We start from the raw sequence: 14,048 nt of genomic DNA, 5'->3' as shown, positions 1-14,048 counted from the left end.
GACCAGATAATTCCATCAGGTGGGGGCTGTCCTGTGCACTGTACTGTGTCCAGCAGCCTCCCTGGCTACTCCTAAATGCTCGTAGCACGACACACCAGTCACACGGTCGGAATGTCTCCGACGTTGCCAGACGTCCCAAGGGGAGCAAAGCCCCCCCCCACCCCCCCACCCCCCGTGAGGGGCTTAACATGGAGCATCCGCCATGATACCTGGCATGTGCCAGGTACTCTGTGAAGGATGAACTTCCCTCCTTTGCTTGCCTCTAGCCTTGGTGGTGGTTTGTTTGGTTTGGTGTTTTAAGGCCTAATTTTTGAAGCACTACTACTTTTCCCCTCTGTCCTTAATGAACACCCTTCTAAAATATATTACAAGCTACCATGGTTTTAAATGTAAAGGCCATAATATACCTCTTCTGAGTGGGCATCCTAAGCATCAGTCACCACACTCTGCTGTGCCTGTTTGTACTGGGCCCTGGGGTGACCTAGAACAGTGTTCTCTCCTCCGGAACCGTCGTTCTGGGCTTGCTCGGCTGCCCCTTCCCTGTGCTCGAGCCCCTCTCGGCTCCCCCAGCCCTGCCTCCGACACGCTGTCTGCGCCACGGGGACTGAAGGAGACCAGGCACCCGAATTGTTGCATCCGGAGACCCTCGCGTCCAGGTCTCAGCTGGGAGGCTCTGGCCCCGGGGCAGCTCTCCAGCTCTCCTTCAGGGTTAGATGCTCAGGCTGTCAAACGGATCCCGTACTCACAGTTCAGGGTCTTTTCGGCGTTCATCTGTTCTTGGGTGTGTCCTTCCCTGGTCTTTAAAGGCAGGAGACATTTAAAAACGGCCAGCTAAATGGGGCATTACAGAGAAGTGAATAGGATGAAAGCAGTTTTTATGTTATCTGCTCTCCCTCAACAGTGATGGGAGAGCGAGAGCATACGTTTTAATGTTTGTCAGCTTCGTAATAATGGTATTGAACGTCCCCCCGCCCGGAGCCAGGTCCGCCAGAGGCGGTCATTTCTTCATAAGCGTGACGGGGGGATTTTAGTTTTCTTTTTTACCACTTCTGGGAAGAAATCATCTGTTCTGTTACAGAAAAACTCATGGGTGAGAAAGACTAAGTGTGGAGAGAAATGAGAGGAAACCACACAAAAAAATTTTGCAGCCTTTTCAACAGACTATCAAACATTTAGAATTTTCTAAAAGATTTGTTATTCTTATAAGTACTCTTAATCTGGAAATGTTTTGCAGCCAAATTTGCCATGTACTGATAACATAGCATTTGATATGGAAAGGCTCACCAGAACCCAAGCAGCTAACCGAAGGTCAGCCCTAGGTGACCTCGCCAGTGACAACCCCCTCAGCCTGGAGCCACTTCGAACGTCGGGGATCTCGCCTCTTCCTCAGGACGGGGAGCTCACTCCTAGAACGGGAGAGATCAACATTGCAGTAACAAGTAAGTGGGGCCCTGCGCCCGGGCGCAGGGCCGATTTGCTGCCGTCTGGGGTGTGTTGATGGCTCCGGAGGACAGTTGAGGCAATCACCCGGGCTGGTGGGTTAGACTGTAACCGAGAAAGAAACGGGTATTTGGAAGGACAAAACTTTGTTTATAATAAGGAGCTTGTGTGTTTTGTGTATAATAAATGGGAATCGCTTCCATTTGACAAGTAGTTGTTCAGAGGTCTGTCTTAGTAGCTGGTTTTCAAAGGAGTGCCTGGCAGGTGGGCATTTTCGAGCGTTATGCTGAGATGTGACATCGGGCGTCACCTCGGGTGTGTCATGTAGCCGTGAGCCCCAGTGCTCTCCGGTCCTGTGCCACAGGCAGCCGAGGGAAGTGCTTGTGTGGATTTGAACACGCAGACGAACCCCTCGAGGGCAGCTTGAGCTGGCTGCCGCTCACTTTATTTGACACTTTGTGTGACACTCGGTGTCTTGGCACTTCCCTCTCTGGTGCCCTGGCACACGAGGTGGGAGAAAAGCCATAGGGTGATCTGCCTTGGAAGACGCTCTTGCTCGTCATGAACGTCTTGACTGCTGTGCTGTGGACGGAGGAAGAGCGGTGCTCCGAGTGTCTGGTGGCCGCGCCTCAGTGCGGTGTGAGTGGGCTGGCAGGCGTGTGTGTGGGCCTTGCGACATTCACCACGTAACAAGCCAGCTGTCGCCTCCAGGTCCATCCGCCATGTGACCTTTCCATCTCACAGCCCTTCGCCATCTTCCTCGCCACCACTCTGGTGCTGCCTTTTCCAGTACGTGCTTTTGCTTGCCTGTAGCTTCGAGCCCTAAAGCTGATGGGACCCCGCTTAACTCTGGGGGTCCATAGCCCGGGTAAAGCTGTTGCAGAAGATTTGCCCTTCCCATAGTAAGACTCGTGTGGTCTGTTCAAGTGAAGTACACATGTTTTTAAGCAACCGAAACTTAGTAGTAGCAAGCGCTTCCCAGGTTTCGCTCTAGCATCTGTCTAAACTTAGGGAGACTGCATTCAGCTACAAAATAAGGAACACTGTTCTTTGGTACGGCTTGACTCATTTCTTACCATTTCCCCCGTAATGTGTTTTAACAGCTTTTTGTGTCTTCAGGTTTTATAGTGTAGAATTTTAAAAACCAATGTAGTAGCAATAAAGGAAACAAAGGTTCCTTGTTTGTTAATGAGTTTCTGTAGGTCCTTCATTGATCGACATTTATTGAGCACCTACTACTACATTAAGTTCTGATCCCATTATATTTTATGTAGAACTGTCCTTTCAGAATCTTCCATTCCGATGATTAAAAAAAGAAAAGTTACTTCGTATATCACATCAATCCCTGTTAGGGGAATTTTTACACATGTAAATAAATAAACTCATGTGGTTAAATGGAACCAAAGCCCCCTCTCCTTTGCCCTCCAAGCTCTGTAGTACCGTTCCGGCTACAGTGTGCTCCCTCCGCACCCGCCGTGCAAGGCACTGTGCTAAGTACACACGGGCTCCCGGCCGCAGCTGGCCGCTCACCCCTTGGGCACTGTGATGGCGTCTGCCCCGTTTGGTTGCTAGTTTTCATAACTGAAGGGCTGTACCCCTATGGAGGGAATGCTCAGTGTGCGGAAGCACCGACCGCACTGACTTTCCAAAAGTCGGCTCATCATGCGCAGCGGTCTCTAAGAAGAGAAGAACAAAGAACTCTGTTAACCTTGATGCTGATGGCCAGTCATCTCTGAATTTTTTTAAATGCCAGTACACATTTTTCCTAACTTAAAATACATGCAGGTAAAGATGGTGGATATTGTATGGGTTCGTAAACATTCATTTGGACTGAAATTAAAACCTTATAAATTCACTGTGCTCATGAGGAATTTGTAATCTAAGGAGCAGTGGCTGCACTGTTAACCAAAGACGAAAGAGTTTGCTAAGCATTATAACAATACAAGTCAAGATGGCCAAGAAGCACTTCCAGAACAAACTCATCAACCTGGCATCCTGAAGAACAGTTCTTAACCTTTTGAAGATAACACCTTTAAAATCCAGTGAAAGTATAATAACCTTTTTCTAGAAAAATCCCTAGGCTCACACAGTTTTGCACATTTGTAGGATTCATGGAAACCAGGCTGAGAAACCCTCACTTTATTCACAGCTTTGGCATTCCAAGTGCAAACGTGTGAGTGTCTTCTCTCTGCCTTCCTGTGGACACGCAGGGGCGTCGCCGCGTACCGCCTGTTAAAGCGGTCCCAGTTAGTGTATGCCTGGGAAACACTGTGTAGATTGGTTCTCAGTAAATAGTGCTTTGGGAACATTACCTTGATGATACACGAAGGGAAATTATTAACTTCCTTGGTCTAGAGAGAGATTAGATAAAAATAGGGTCCTAGAGTTGTGTGTTTTCAGAGGTTTTTCTCAATTCTTTGATGGGCCAGGTACCTTGAGAGTCACCTTCCCTTCCTACTTGTGCTCGACACAGCCAGAGCAGCCGGTGCTTGCCTCCCGCCAGCGGGAGTATGAAGGGTAGTCCTTCCCGGGAGAGAGCCAGTAAAATGTCCTTTGTAAATAAAGACTATAAGTAAACCTGTGCCTAAGAGAAAAGAAGGTAGACCCGAATGCCACGGAAAGCCAGCCCGCGGACTACGTGGAGTACCCACAGGACCTTTGGGACCTCTACTCCGTGTGAGTGGCACAACCATGCAGAAGTGACGAAGTGAAGAAGGAAAGGCTATAGAAGTATGGCTGGTCCACTTTACTGTCATCTAAAGTAGCCATTTAAAACTGTGTCCACGTGCAATTTTATATACATTATTCAATCCGCTGCACACTTTTTGGTGGCCACAGTCTTCACAAACCTCAGGACCGTAACTGGAAGAACTGTTTGGGCCATGCTTTCCTTTCTCCCTTGCAGCTTTTCACCACTACTTAAACTAACCTTCTCGAGTTAGTAGCTCTCTGGCAAACCTCTTCCTGCTTCACTTCCTTGGGCCAGTCTTGGCTTACACCTCCGTGACGTCTGCTTCGTTGCATTTGAGAGAAATGTTGACATCGATTTGACTTAAGCCTTCTCCCCAGAGTGATTTCCTCCCTTTCCTTTGTCAACAGAAGAATGGTTTATTATTGCCAGTTTTGGCCTCCTCAGTGCTCTCACACTCTGCTACATGATCATCAGAGCCACAGCTAGCTTGAATGCTAATGAGTAAGTAACAAATTATTTTTTGGATTGCATGTGCCAGATGACCCCAAGAAAACCTGTAATTTTCATAAAAATGGTGAAATTTGGCTTCCAGTTTCATACTGATCCCGATAAGGTCAAACCTAGCAAAATAACTTTATTTCATGACCATATATTTTTAGTCAGTAACACGAATCGAGAGGTCACCTTGCTCAGTAACAGCAGCTCACTTGAGAAAAGATCTAAGGGCTTTCGTTAGCCACATGCTTAGGGTACAGCAGCGGTGCAATGCAGACGCTAGGGGGACCAGCGTAGTCAGAGGGTGGCCTGTCACTGGCGGGGAAATCCCACTTCACTGTGTGCTCGTCCGACTTGACGTGGACTCTGACGACTGAACTTTGGTGGAACACTGGCACCCTGGCCTGCCGTCACGGGACAGTGACTTGATGTCTAGCCTGCAAGAAAGAAGCAGTCAGGAAGACCCACTGTGTCCAAAGAGTAGGAAGACTGTCAGGGGGCAAAGAAAATAAGCACAAAAGGTATTTCCATGGGGCAAAATGAGGACCAAAGGGGTAGGTCACAGGAAGGCAAGTTTGGCCTCCACACTGTCAGCGAGGCCGCTTCCCCCGTGAGCTGGTTTGCCGTGGGGAGTGCCCAGGACGAGGAGCCGCATATTCCTTGTCGGGGCGCTTAGAGGTCAGAGGTTGTTCAGAGTAGGCAAAATTGGGCTAGATGACTGTTAAGGTCCATTTGGATCCACTGATTTTCCAGGAGTAGCTTTCCACGGGGGTAAGATAAAGGAAAGGTTTATTTGGTTTTGTTGGTCTTGTTTTAAATTTAGGGCCTTGTAAGCTATTCTCTAGTCCTTTTTTTACCAGTATTCATGAAAACAAAGCTGAGCTGAGAGTAGCCCTAGAACATAGCCCGAGTAGGAACCTAGATTAGTACAGGTGGGACCCACACGCTCTCCACACTCACTCATGTCCTGGCATTTTCACTGATTCATAACCAGCCAAGCTCATGTAATTGATTTAATTGAACACCCATTGTCCAGCTGTAGAAACAAATAGGCAAGTAACCTCCACTTACAATGACATCATTTTATTATCTCTAACCTGATCTGATGCCTAGATACTTGTAAGAAGGGCCCGTTGGCATCCCTGACACGTTGGGAGGATGCCATGGTCAGGTGGCATTCTTCAGCCTTCAGGCGAGTAGTGGCGGCCACTCCTCCGACAGGCCCACGCACCTGATTCAGTTTTACTTCAGCACAGCACAGCGTGAACTGCTCAGACCCCAGAGTCAGACACACCCTGAATGTGACTCCCTGCTCTTCCATTTTTGCTTGGGAGACCTGGGCAGCTCTATTTATCTGTATTTGTCATTTTAGTCATGGAGAAAACAGGAATTAATGGTAAGGAGCATACCCTAGGTTGTGTGAATTCAAATATAAAGTGCTTAGCACAGTGCCTGGTACATAATAAGTGCTCAATAAATGTTAGCTTAACAGTTCCACCGAGATTCTTTCAAACTTCTATGAATGAGATGACCTTCTGCCTTTATCATTTGGCAAATGAATTTAATTTTCTTCCATGAAACAGTGTAGAATCATAGGAGCTCAGGAGCCTAGATTAAAACCTCAGTTTAGAGGGGAAAAGTTATTTCATCTGCAATCACCTCCTTTGCTTACTCTCATACTGCCCCATTAGAGTCGATGGTCGCGTATAAACCCACTTTTTAAAACTTTCATAAACGAGCAAAAACCAATCACAGGATACAGAGGCACTCTGGACACTTTTAGAGAATCATGAAGTGATTTAATGGTCACCTTGCTGCCACTCAGGATCTGCCAAATGCTCAGTTCATGCATCAGATATTTTAGAGAAGGCTCACTAGGTGTGTTACCTTTTGGAAATCAAAGTATCCGGGGCCATAATATTTCAGTTCCACGCATAGATGCCTGCATGACTCAGTCTAAGCATAGATCTTAGATCCATGTCTTAGGTCAACCCTTCTGCCATCAGCCTTTGTAGAAGGTTGATACCACAGTTGTTCATCTGAGTATTATTTCTGTGCCTTCAGTCAGAACTACTCTGAAGGACGATTTTCATGATCCCATTTAGAGAGAGAGAGAGAGAGTGTGCATGTGTGTGTGTTTGCGCGCGCGGGTGTGCATATGGATGCATGAAAGAATGGCCACCAAAATATTAATGGTGATTATCTTAATTTAGTAGAATTGTGGGTGATTGTGCTTTTATGTGTTGAATGTAACATGAATTACTTAATATTTCAAAGGCCGTTTTAATTGTGGATGATAAAAGAAAGATGACAGTCACTCTTACTCAGTGTCTCCTTTCCAAAAATGTTGCATAGAAAGTCCCTATGTGATTTTAATTCCAGAGAAAAGTTTATTTTAGCAAATAAATTTATAATTATTCTTTATTAGTGAATTCTTTGAAATCTGTCCTATATACCAAAAACTTAATACCAAAATGGGATTGCTTTTTCAGTTTAATTGCTGCTCTGATTTTCTAGGTAGCCTCATCCATTTGTAAGATAGGCTTCTATATAAGGAGGTTCCCTCTCTTCACGTGTTACTGACTTGTCTGGAAGTTGATAGTAAACTTCACCTCTACGCATACTACTCACTATTGTAGTTTACTCTTATGACAGTGTCTCACTCAACTGTGTATTTTGATTTCAGTAAGACTTTGACCCAGTGTAGTCACTGGGGAAACCCTGGGGCAAGATGAAGCCGTGTGGGCCATGTGTAAGGGCAGAGGCGTGCCACCCACGCGGCCTGGGCCTGGCTGCCGTGCACGGGTTCCTGCCCTACTGGGGGCAAAGGCATGCCCTCCTCCCTCACCACATTCTGCACGGTGACCCAGGGCTGGCGCTATTGCCTGAACTCTGAGGTCAGTCCGAACTCCACAGGTCTGAGGTCACCCCCTTCTACTGTACAAAATATTATTTACATACTTAATTATGACTAATCGTGCTTTTAATTTTTTAACACTGCAAACAAATTTAGTGGAATATTGAGACTTCACAGATATAAACAGGATAGTCAAAGAAGCAAATAAATGCAAGACAAATATATTCATTTATATGATCTTCTCATGACCATTTCGTACCTCAGTGAGCAAGGGTAGTGAACTTCAGTTCCCAAGGGAGGTTTACCACTCTGATTCATTGTTCAGAAAACCTCGTTAAATCCCAACACTTACCAGCTTTTGTCTGTCCCAGCCTGTTTTCCCCTCAACATGAGTAAGACAGTGTTTTCACTGTCGTCGGAGGAACAGGTTGTGAGACGAGGTGCATGAAGCAGGAGGACCCGAGCCGAACGGGAGGCCCAGCCGAGGCCCCTCCGTACTCCTTTCTCGGCTCCTAGGTTCTCATTCGTAGAACTCGTGCCTGAGGAGCTGCCCGGACATTCAAGATTCAAAACCGTCCGAGCCTGAGGAAGTGAACCTGATGTGGTCAGTGTGGTAAAATGACGAGCAAGTATAGGATCCTGCAGCCCAGCCCAAGCCAGGAAGCCCGGCTCTGCAAGCGGGCCCGGGGTGTCCGCGCCGGTATTCCTGGTGAGCTGGCCGCTCCGAGGCGCAGTGATAGACATTTATGAGCCAGATCAGGGAAATTGTTTCTATTTGACTCTCTTTTCAGTGTTTCTGACTTATTCTACTCACACTCTTTAAGAGGAACATTGACATATTTCAAAATAAAAGGATCTGAGGACATAATCATCTTGATGGCTTGGGGGTATTGGCTTAGAAGAGCGAAGATGAGGGCGATGTGAGGGATGTCTCCAAGTATTTGAAGGGCTCCCACAGATGAGGCTAGCAGCTGTTGACTGAGTGCCGCCCAGGAACTTGCTCCCGAGTGGGACTCTGCCTCTTCCCAGGCTGCCCCATAACACTCACAGTAGTCCCGTGACGGCTAACCAGTGCCCGCGGAGGAGGACTTCCTATGCAGTCAGGAGCTCGGGAGACGCCCGCAGAGGAGAGGGAGAGAGCCGCCTCGTACAGGAAGGAACCTGCCTGTGCGGCCAGAAACCCCGGGGCTGGTGCTTTTCAGAGGTTCCTTCCGGTTCTGAGAACCCCTCTGCAGTTGTCTGTCCTGAATGGTCCTTTCCTAGGAGGGATCAGTGCCCAAGAAGAGGTACTGTGTGGTCTGCTGGCTGGCTGCCTCTTTTAGAGCCTTACCTATCAAAACTATTTTAAAAAGATTTTTTTTTACCACCTGCCCCAAGAACTACATTTTATATTGTGACTTGTATTCACACATGTACCACCGAAACCAGTTTCACACGCACTTCCCTTGCTGCATGCAGGATTCTCTGACCTCTGTACTGGTGGCGGTGTTAAGACTGCTCATGAACTCCTACGTTGAGTTTACAGTCCAGTAGTAGTCTGCAGCCAGCGGTTGAAAAACATGGATCTAAAGAAATTTGGATTTCTGGTTCTCAACCGAATACTTTTTGGTTACACTGCACCTGTCTTCAGTTGTTTGTTTTTCTGAGACCGCCTTCCCTATAGTGATGCCAGCAGAGATTTGAACTTGCCCCCAGTTTGGTAATGAATCCACCTCTTTCTGCTGTCAGGCACTCTGAGCCGGAGATATGTACACAGAATAACCTAAATGAGGCCCAGAAGGACTGCATGACCCCTGAGAAATGCCATAGGAAGAGGGCCTGGGGTTCAAGCCCAGTATTTCTGGGCCCACCTCTTCCCTTCATACTACTGGTCTTTGTTCCAGTGAGCCATTTAAGGGCTAGAAATAATGTGGTGGAAGAGGACACACTGGGCTTTCTAGAAACGTGATGGCACAAATGAAGTTAAAGGCAGTGGGGACCCCTGATTAGACTCCCTCGCTGTCTTTTTTCCACCAAGTACCTTTAATCTTACAGCTCCATTAGCTTATGGTTCCTTGGAAGAGCAAAATAAAGTTTTAAAATGTTGACTCGCCCGTTGAAAGTTCTAATACTTCTCTGAGGAAATTTTATAAAATCGGTATGTGATCTTCAGTGGGACTGTGGTGAACAGTCTGTGTGAGGTGGTGAGCGGCCTTCCTGCAGCACGCCCCCCCCCCCAAGCCCTCCTGGGTGCCAGGCCCTGCCAGGCCCTGCAGGGGTGCAGTGGGAACAGGGCTGTGCTGGGCAGTGCTCAGGCTCAGGTACCAGTTGGAGGGATGGCAGAGCCTCTCCCTGTCCCACAGACACAGGGGACCTGTCGCCCCCTCCCTGGGGAGTTAACAGAGGCTTCCTGGAGAGAGCCAGTCAGGAGCCAGGCCAGGAATCCATGGGGCACAAAGAGGACAAAGCAGAGCCAGTTCAGGGAGCGGTGGGCTTGATGGGTCTTCTGGAAGCCGTGGTGGTGGTAGGCCGGCCCCACAGTCTGGACTGTGTCCTTGTAAACAGTAGGTGAGAGCTAAGGCCTTCGGCACAGAGGTGATTCCTTAGAAGTTGCTTTGGCGTGGGAGGGACTGGAGGCAGGCGGTTCGGTGACTACAGATCCGAGGAGGGAGAGGAAATCCAGAGACGCTCGAGAGTTGTGTGGCGTCCAGAGATTAAGCAGTTTGAAGTGTGGGTCTAGAACTGAGGCGAGAGGAGAGAGAGCACAGCTGGAGACCAGAATCAGGGAACCAAGGCAGGGAGCAGCTGGTGAGGCTGCAGGAAGCTAGGGCCGCCTCCTAGAGCCAGGCGGCTGAGGGGCGGCCACCGCCCCCCGGGGAGGGCAGGGGGCTTCCCAAGACCCTGGGCACCATCACACACCGTCTTAGCGACACCTGCGCACACAGTCTGGGGAAGTCCCGTGAGAGAGCCACACACCCCGGAAGTCTGCACTCCGCAAATTTTATTTCACAGTAAATGTAGACACTCTTGTCTGAGGTATAAAGGGGGATCCTATTTTAAAGAAACAAATACAGATTTCAGGACACTCAGCACCGAGAACATGCATTCAAACCAGGAAAAGTTGAGAATTGTATGATAATTGTCCCTATATTTTTAAGCAAGATGCCAGTTAGCCTGTGCTTTTCCCTGCATTCCTTTTTGGGGCACGAACACCCTTCTAATGTGACTGAGCCACTTGACCACAGATCTGACGCTGCTGAGTTCAGGAAAATGCTCATGGCTTACTGATTTCCCCACGTGGGGCTGGGAAGGGTGGGGGGCTGCCCAGCCCAGCCTTCAGTTAAGGTCACTTTCTCTGTTATTTTAAAATATTGGCCACTCCCTTTTAACTAATTCTTGACCTCTGTCTTTTTTCCCCTTCTGTTCCACAGGGTAGAGTGGTTTTGAAGAAGAAAAAAAAACTGCTTTCTGACTGATTGCCTTGAAGGAAAAAAGAACCTATTTTTGTGCATCATTTACCAATCATGCCATACAAGCGTTTATTTTTAGTACATTTTATTTTTTCATAAAATTGCTAATGCCAAAGCTTTGTATTAAAATAAATAAGTAATAAAATAAAGAGACCATGCCGTTGAGTATTATTCCCCCACCTGTGTCCAGAAGGCCAGCTTGGAGACCACGCACCCCAGTTTCATTCGTCTGTGTTTTCAGAGACAAAACTGTGCTCACGACTCCCCCACAGGAGAAAGTGACGCCGCTCCTGTTGGTATTTCCACACTGGCGCCTCCTGGTGCCCGAATACGGCCAGAGCATGAGCACGCCCTGTGCAGTAGTGCCACCCGGGCACTCGGGGCAGCTACTCCCTTAGACTTGCTTCAAGGTCACCGTCCTCTCTGATAATCTTGCTCCACCAGAACGTCAGCCCCACGGCAACAGGGACATTTACCTGTGTCACCTACCTCCATATCCCGCTTCCCCCGACCCCTGTGCTTAGTAGAGTGCTTTTTGCACATAGTAAGTGCTCAATAAATACTTGTGGGATGAAGGAATGAGTCTATGGAAAATTTTCCAAAATACACATCAATTCGTAATAAATTGTATCTGCCTAAGGTGTCTCTACCTAGTTTGTACAGTATTCTTTTAAAAGCAGCAAATTCTAAAAAGTTGGAGAACAGTTTTACAAGCGGAAATGAAATCCTTTTTGCTATATTGACAAGGAGAATGTTAAAGTATTTTATGTTCTGTTGAGTCATATGCTTGAAGGATTATCAGTACGCTAAACATTCTGAGCAGTGAATCCTTAACTTTTTGTGTCAGCGCTCCGAGGGATGAGAGCTCACTCCCACATTCCCATCAGAATTTGATCCCATCAATAACGGGTTCACCACAGCAGTCATTCTCAAATTGGTTAGGGGTTGAAGATTTTCCTCTTTTTCTGTTGAGATATAATTCACATACCATAAAATTTGCCCTTTTGAAGGATGCAACCATCACAACTGTCTAATTCTAGAACATTTTCATCACCCTCCCCCACGAGAAGCCCTCTACCCATTAACAGTCACTGCTCGCCCTGCCAGCCTAGAAACTGCTAATCCATTCTCTCCGTCTCTATAGATTTACCTATTCTGGACATTTCATATAAATAGAATCATACAGCATGTAGCCTTTTGTGTCTGCCTTCTTGCACTTAGTGTAACATTTGCATGTTCTTCCATGTTGAATCAGTACTCATCCTTTCTTTCTGGCTGAATAATATCCCATTGTATGGATAACTAGACCGTATCTTGTTCGCCCAATAATGGACATTTGGGTTGTTTCTATCTTTTGTACAAGTTTCTGCGTGAACATATCTTTTCAGTTCTCTCAGGTCTATCCCCGGGAGTGGAACTGCTGGGTCGTATGGTAACTCTAGATCTTGTTGAAAAACTGCCAAACTTATCCACAGCAGTGGATAATCCACCAGCAGTGCACAGGGTTCGAATTTCTCTACATCCTCACTAACACGCATTATTTTACTTTTTAAAAAATTCTAGTCATTTCTAGTGGGTACAAAATGGCATCTTATTATTTGCATTTTGACTTGGTTTTGATTTGCATTTCCCTAATGACTATTGATGTTGGGCAGCCTTTCATGTGCTTGTTGGCCACTTGAATGTCTTTAAAGAAAGATCTGTTTAATCCTTTGCCCATTTTTTTCAGTTGGATTGTCTTTTTGTGGTTAGGTTGTAAGAGTTCTTTATGTATTCCAGATTATTAGGCTCTTATCTGTGATTTGCAAATATTTATCCTATTCTTTTCTTTTTTTTAATGTTTTATTTATTTTTGAGAGACACAGAGAGACAGTGTGAGCAGGGGAGGGTCAGAGAGAGAGGGAGATACAGAATCTGGAGACAGGCTCCAGGCTCTGAGCTGTCAGCACAGAGCCTGATGCGGGGCTCGAACCCACGAACCGCGAGATCATGACCTGAGCCGAAGCCGGACACTTAACTGACTGAGCCACCCAGGCGCCCCTATCCTATTCTTTTAAGTTGTTCCCTTTCTTGATGATATCTTTCAAAGTACAGGTGTTTCATTTTGATGGAGTCCAATTTGTCTGGCTTTTTCTTTGGTTTGTGTTTTAGGTATCAAATCTGTGAAATCATTGCCTAATTCAAGATGATTTAACAAAAGTTTTGTAGTTTAATTCTTATATTTAGGTCTTTGACCCATTTCGAGTTAAAATTTATATATGGTGTGAGGTAGGAGGTCCAACTTCATTCTTTTGCATGTGGCTACATTTGCCCCAGTACCATTTGTTGGAAAAAATGATTCTTTCACCCATGGAGTGCTCTTGGTACCTTTGTCACAAACCAGTTAAGCATAACGTATGAGCTTATGTCTGGACTCTCAATTCTGTTGCACTGGCCTCCATTTCTGTCCTTGGGTCAGGATCACGTGATATTGATTACTGCTGCCTTGCACTAAGTTTTTAAAATTTAGAGGTGTGAGTCCTTCAACTTTGTTCTTTTTCAAGATTGTTTTGACTATTCAAGGCCCCTTACATATCCATGTGAATTTTAGGATCAGTTTCTCAATCTGCAAAAATGCCAGCTGGGATTTTGATCAGAATTATGCTGAATCTGCAGATTGTTTTAGGTAGTAGTGTCATTTTAACAATATTAAGTCTTTTAATCCATGAACAGAGGGGATCTTTGTTTCTTTAATTTCTATAGAAATATGGTGGGTTTTTGTACATTGATTTTTTTTATTCTTGCAACCTTGCTGAACTCATTTACTAGCTCTAAAAATCTTTTAGTGGATGCCTTAGAATTTTCTATAGAAGAAGTCATGTCATCTGCAAATAGAGATAATTTAACATTCTTTCTGATCTGAATGCAGTTTTATTTCATTTTCTTGCTTAATTGTCCCTGGCTAACCCCTCCATTCGTGGAATGTTGAACAGAAGTGGTGCAAGCAGACGTCCATGTGTTCCTTATCTCGAGGAGAAAGCTTTCAGACTGTCACCATTGAGTATGATGTTAGCTGTGGGATTGCCATAGATGCCCTTTATCACATTGAAAAAGTTTCTATTTCTAGCCTTTTGAG

The 14,048-nt window shown here is 46.2% G+C and overlaps 1 protein-coding gene across 1 annotated transcript in view; it reads left to right on the top strand.

Annotated features, from left to right (window-relative positions):
* Nucleotides 1–11,508, top strand: part of RNF130 (ring finger protein 130) — a gene marked incomplete at its 5' end in the record, with an annotated part of 75,919 nt that extends 64,411 nt beyond the window's left edge. Inside the window, 3 exons of the mRNA XM_029941665.1 lie at nt 1,235–1,439; nt 4,540–4,633; nt 10,895–11,508. Of these exons, the coding sequence (XP_029797525.1) occupies nt 1,235–1,439; nt 4,540–4,633; nt 10,895–10,910 (315 nt within the window). The remainder of the gene's footprint in view (nt 1–1,234; nt 1,440–4,539; nt 4,634–10,894) is intronic.
* Between the last annotated feature and the right edge of the window lie 2,540 nt (nt 11,509–14,048).

This window comes from Suricata suricatta, chromosome 6, assembly GCF_006229205.1.
Source record: "Suricata suricatta isolate VVHF042 chromosome 6, meerkat_22Aug2017_6uvM2_HiC, whole genome shotgun sequence".
Lineage (NCBI taxonomy): Eukaryota > Metazoa > Chordata > Mammalia > Carnivora > Herpestidae > Suricata > Suricata suricatta.
This window is presented reverse-complemented; position numbering and strand designations above follow the sequence as displayed.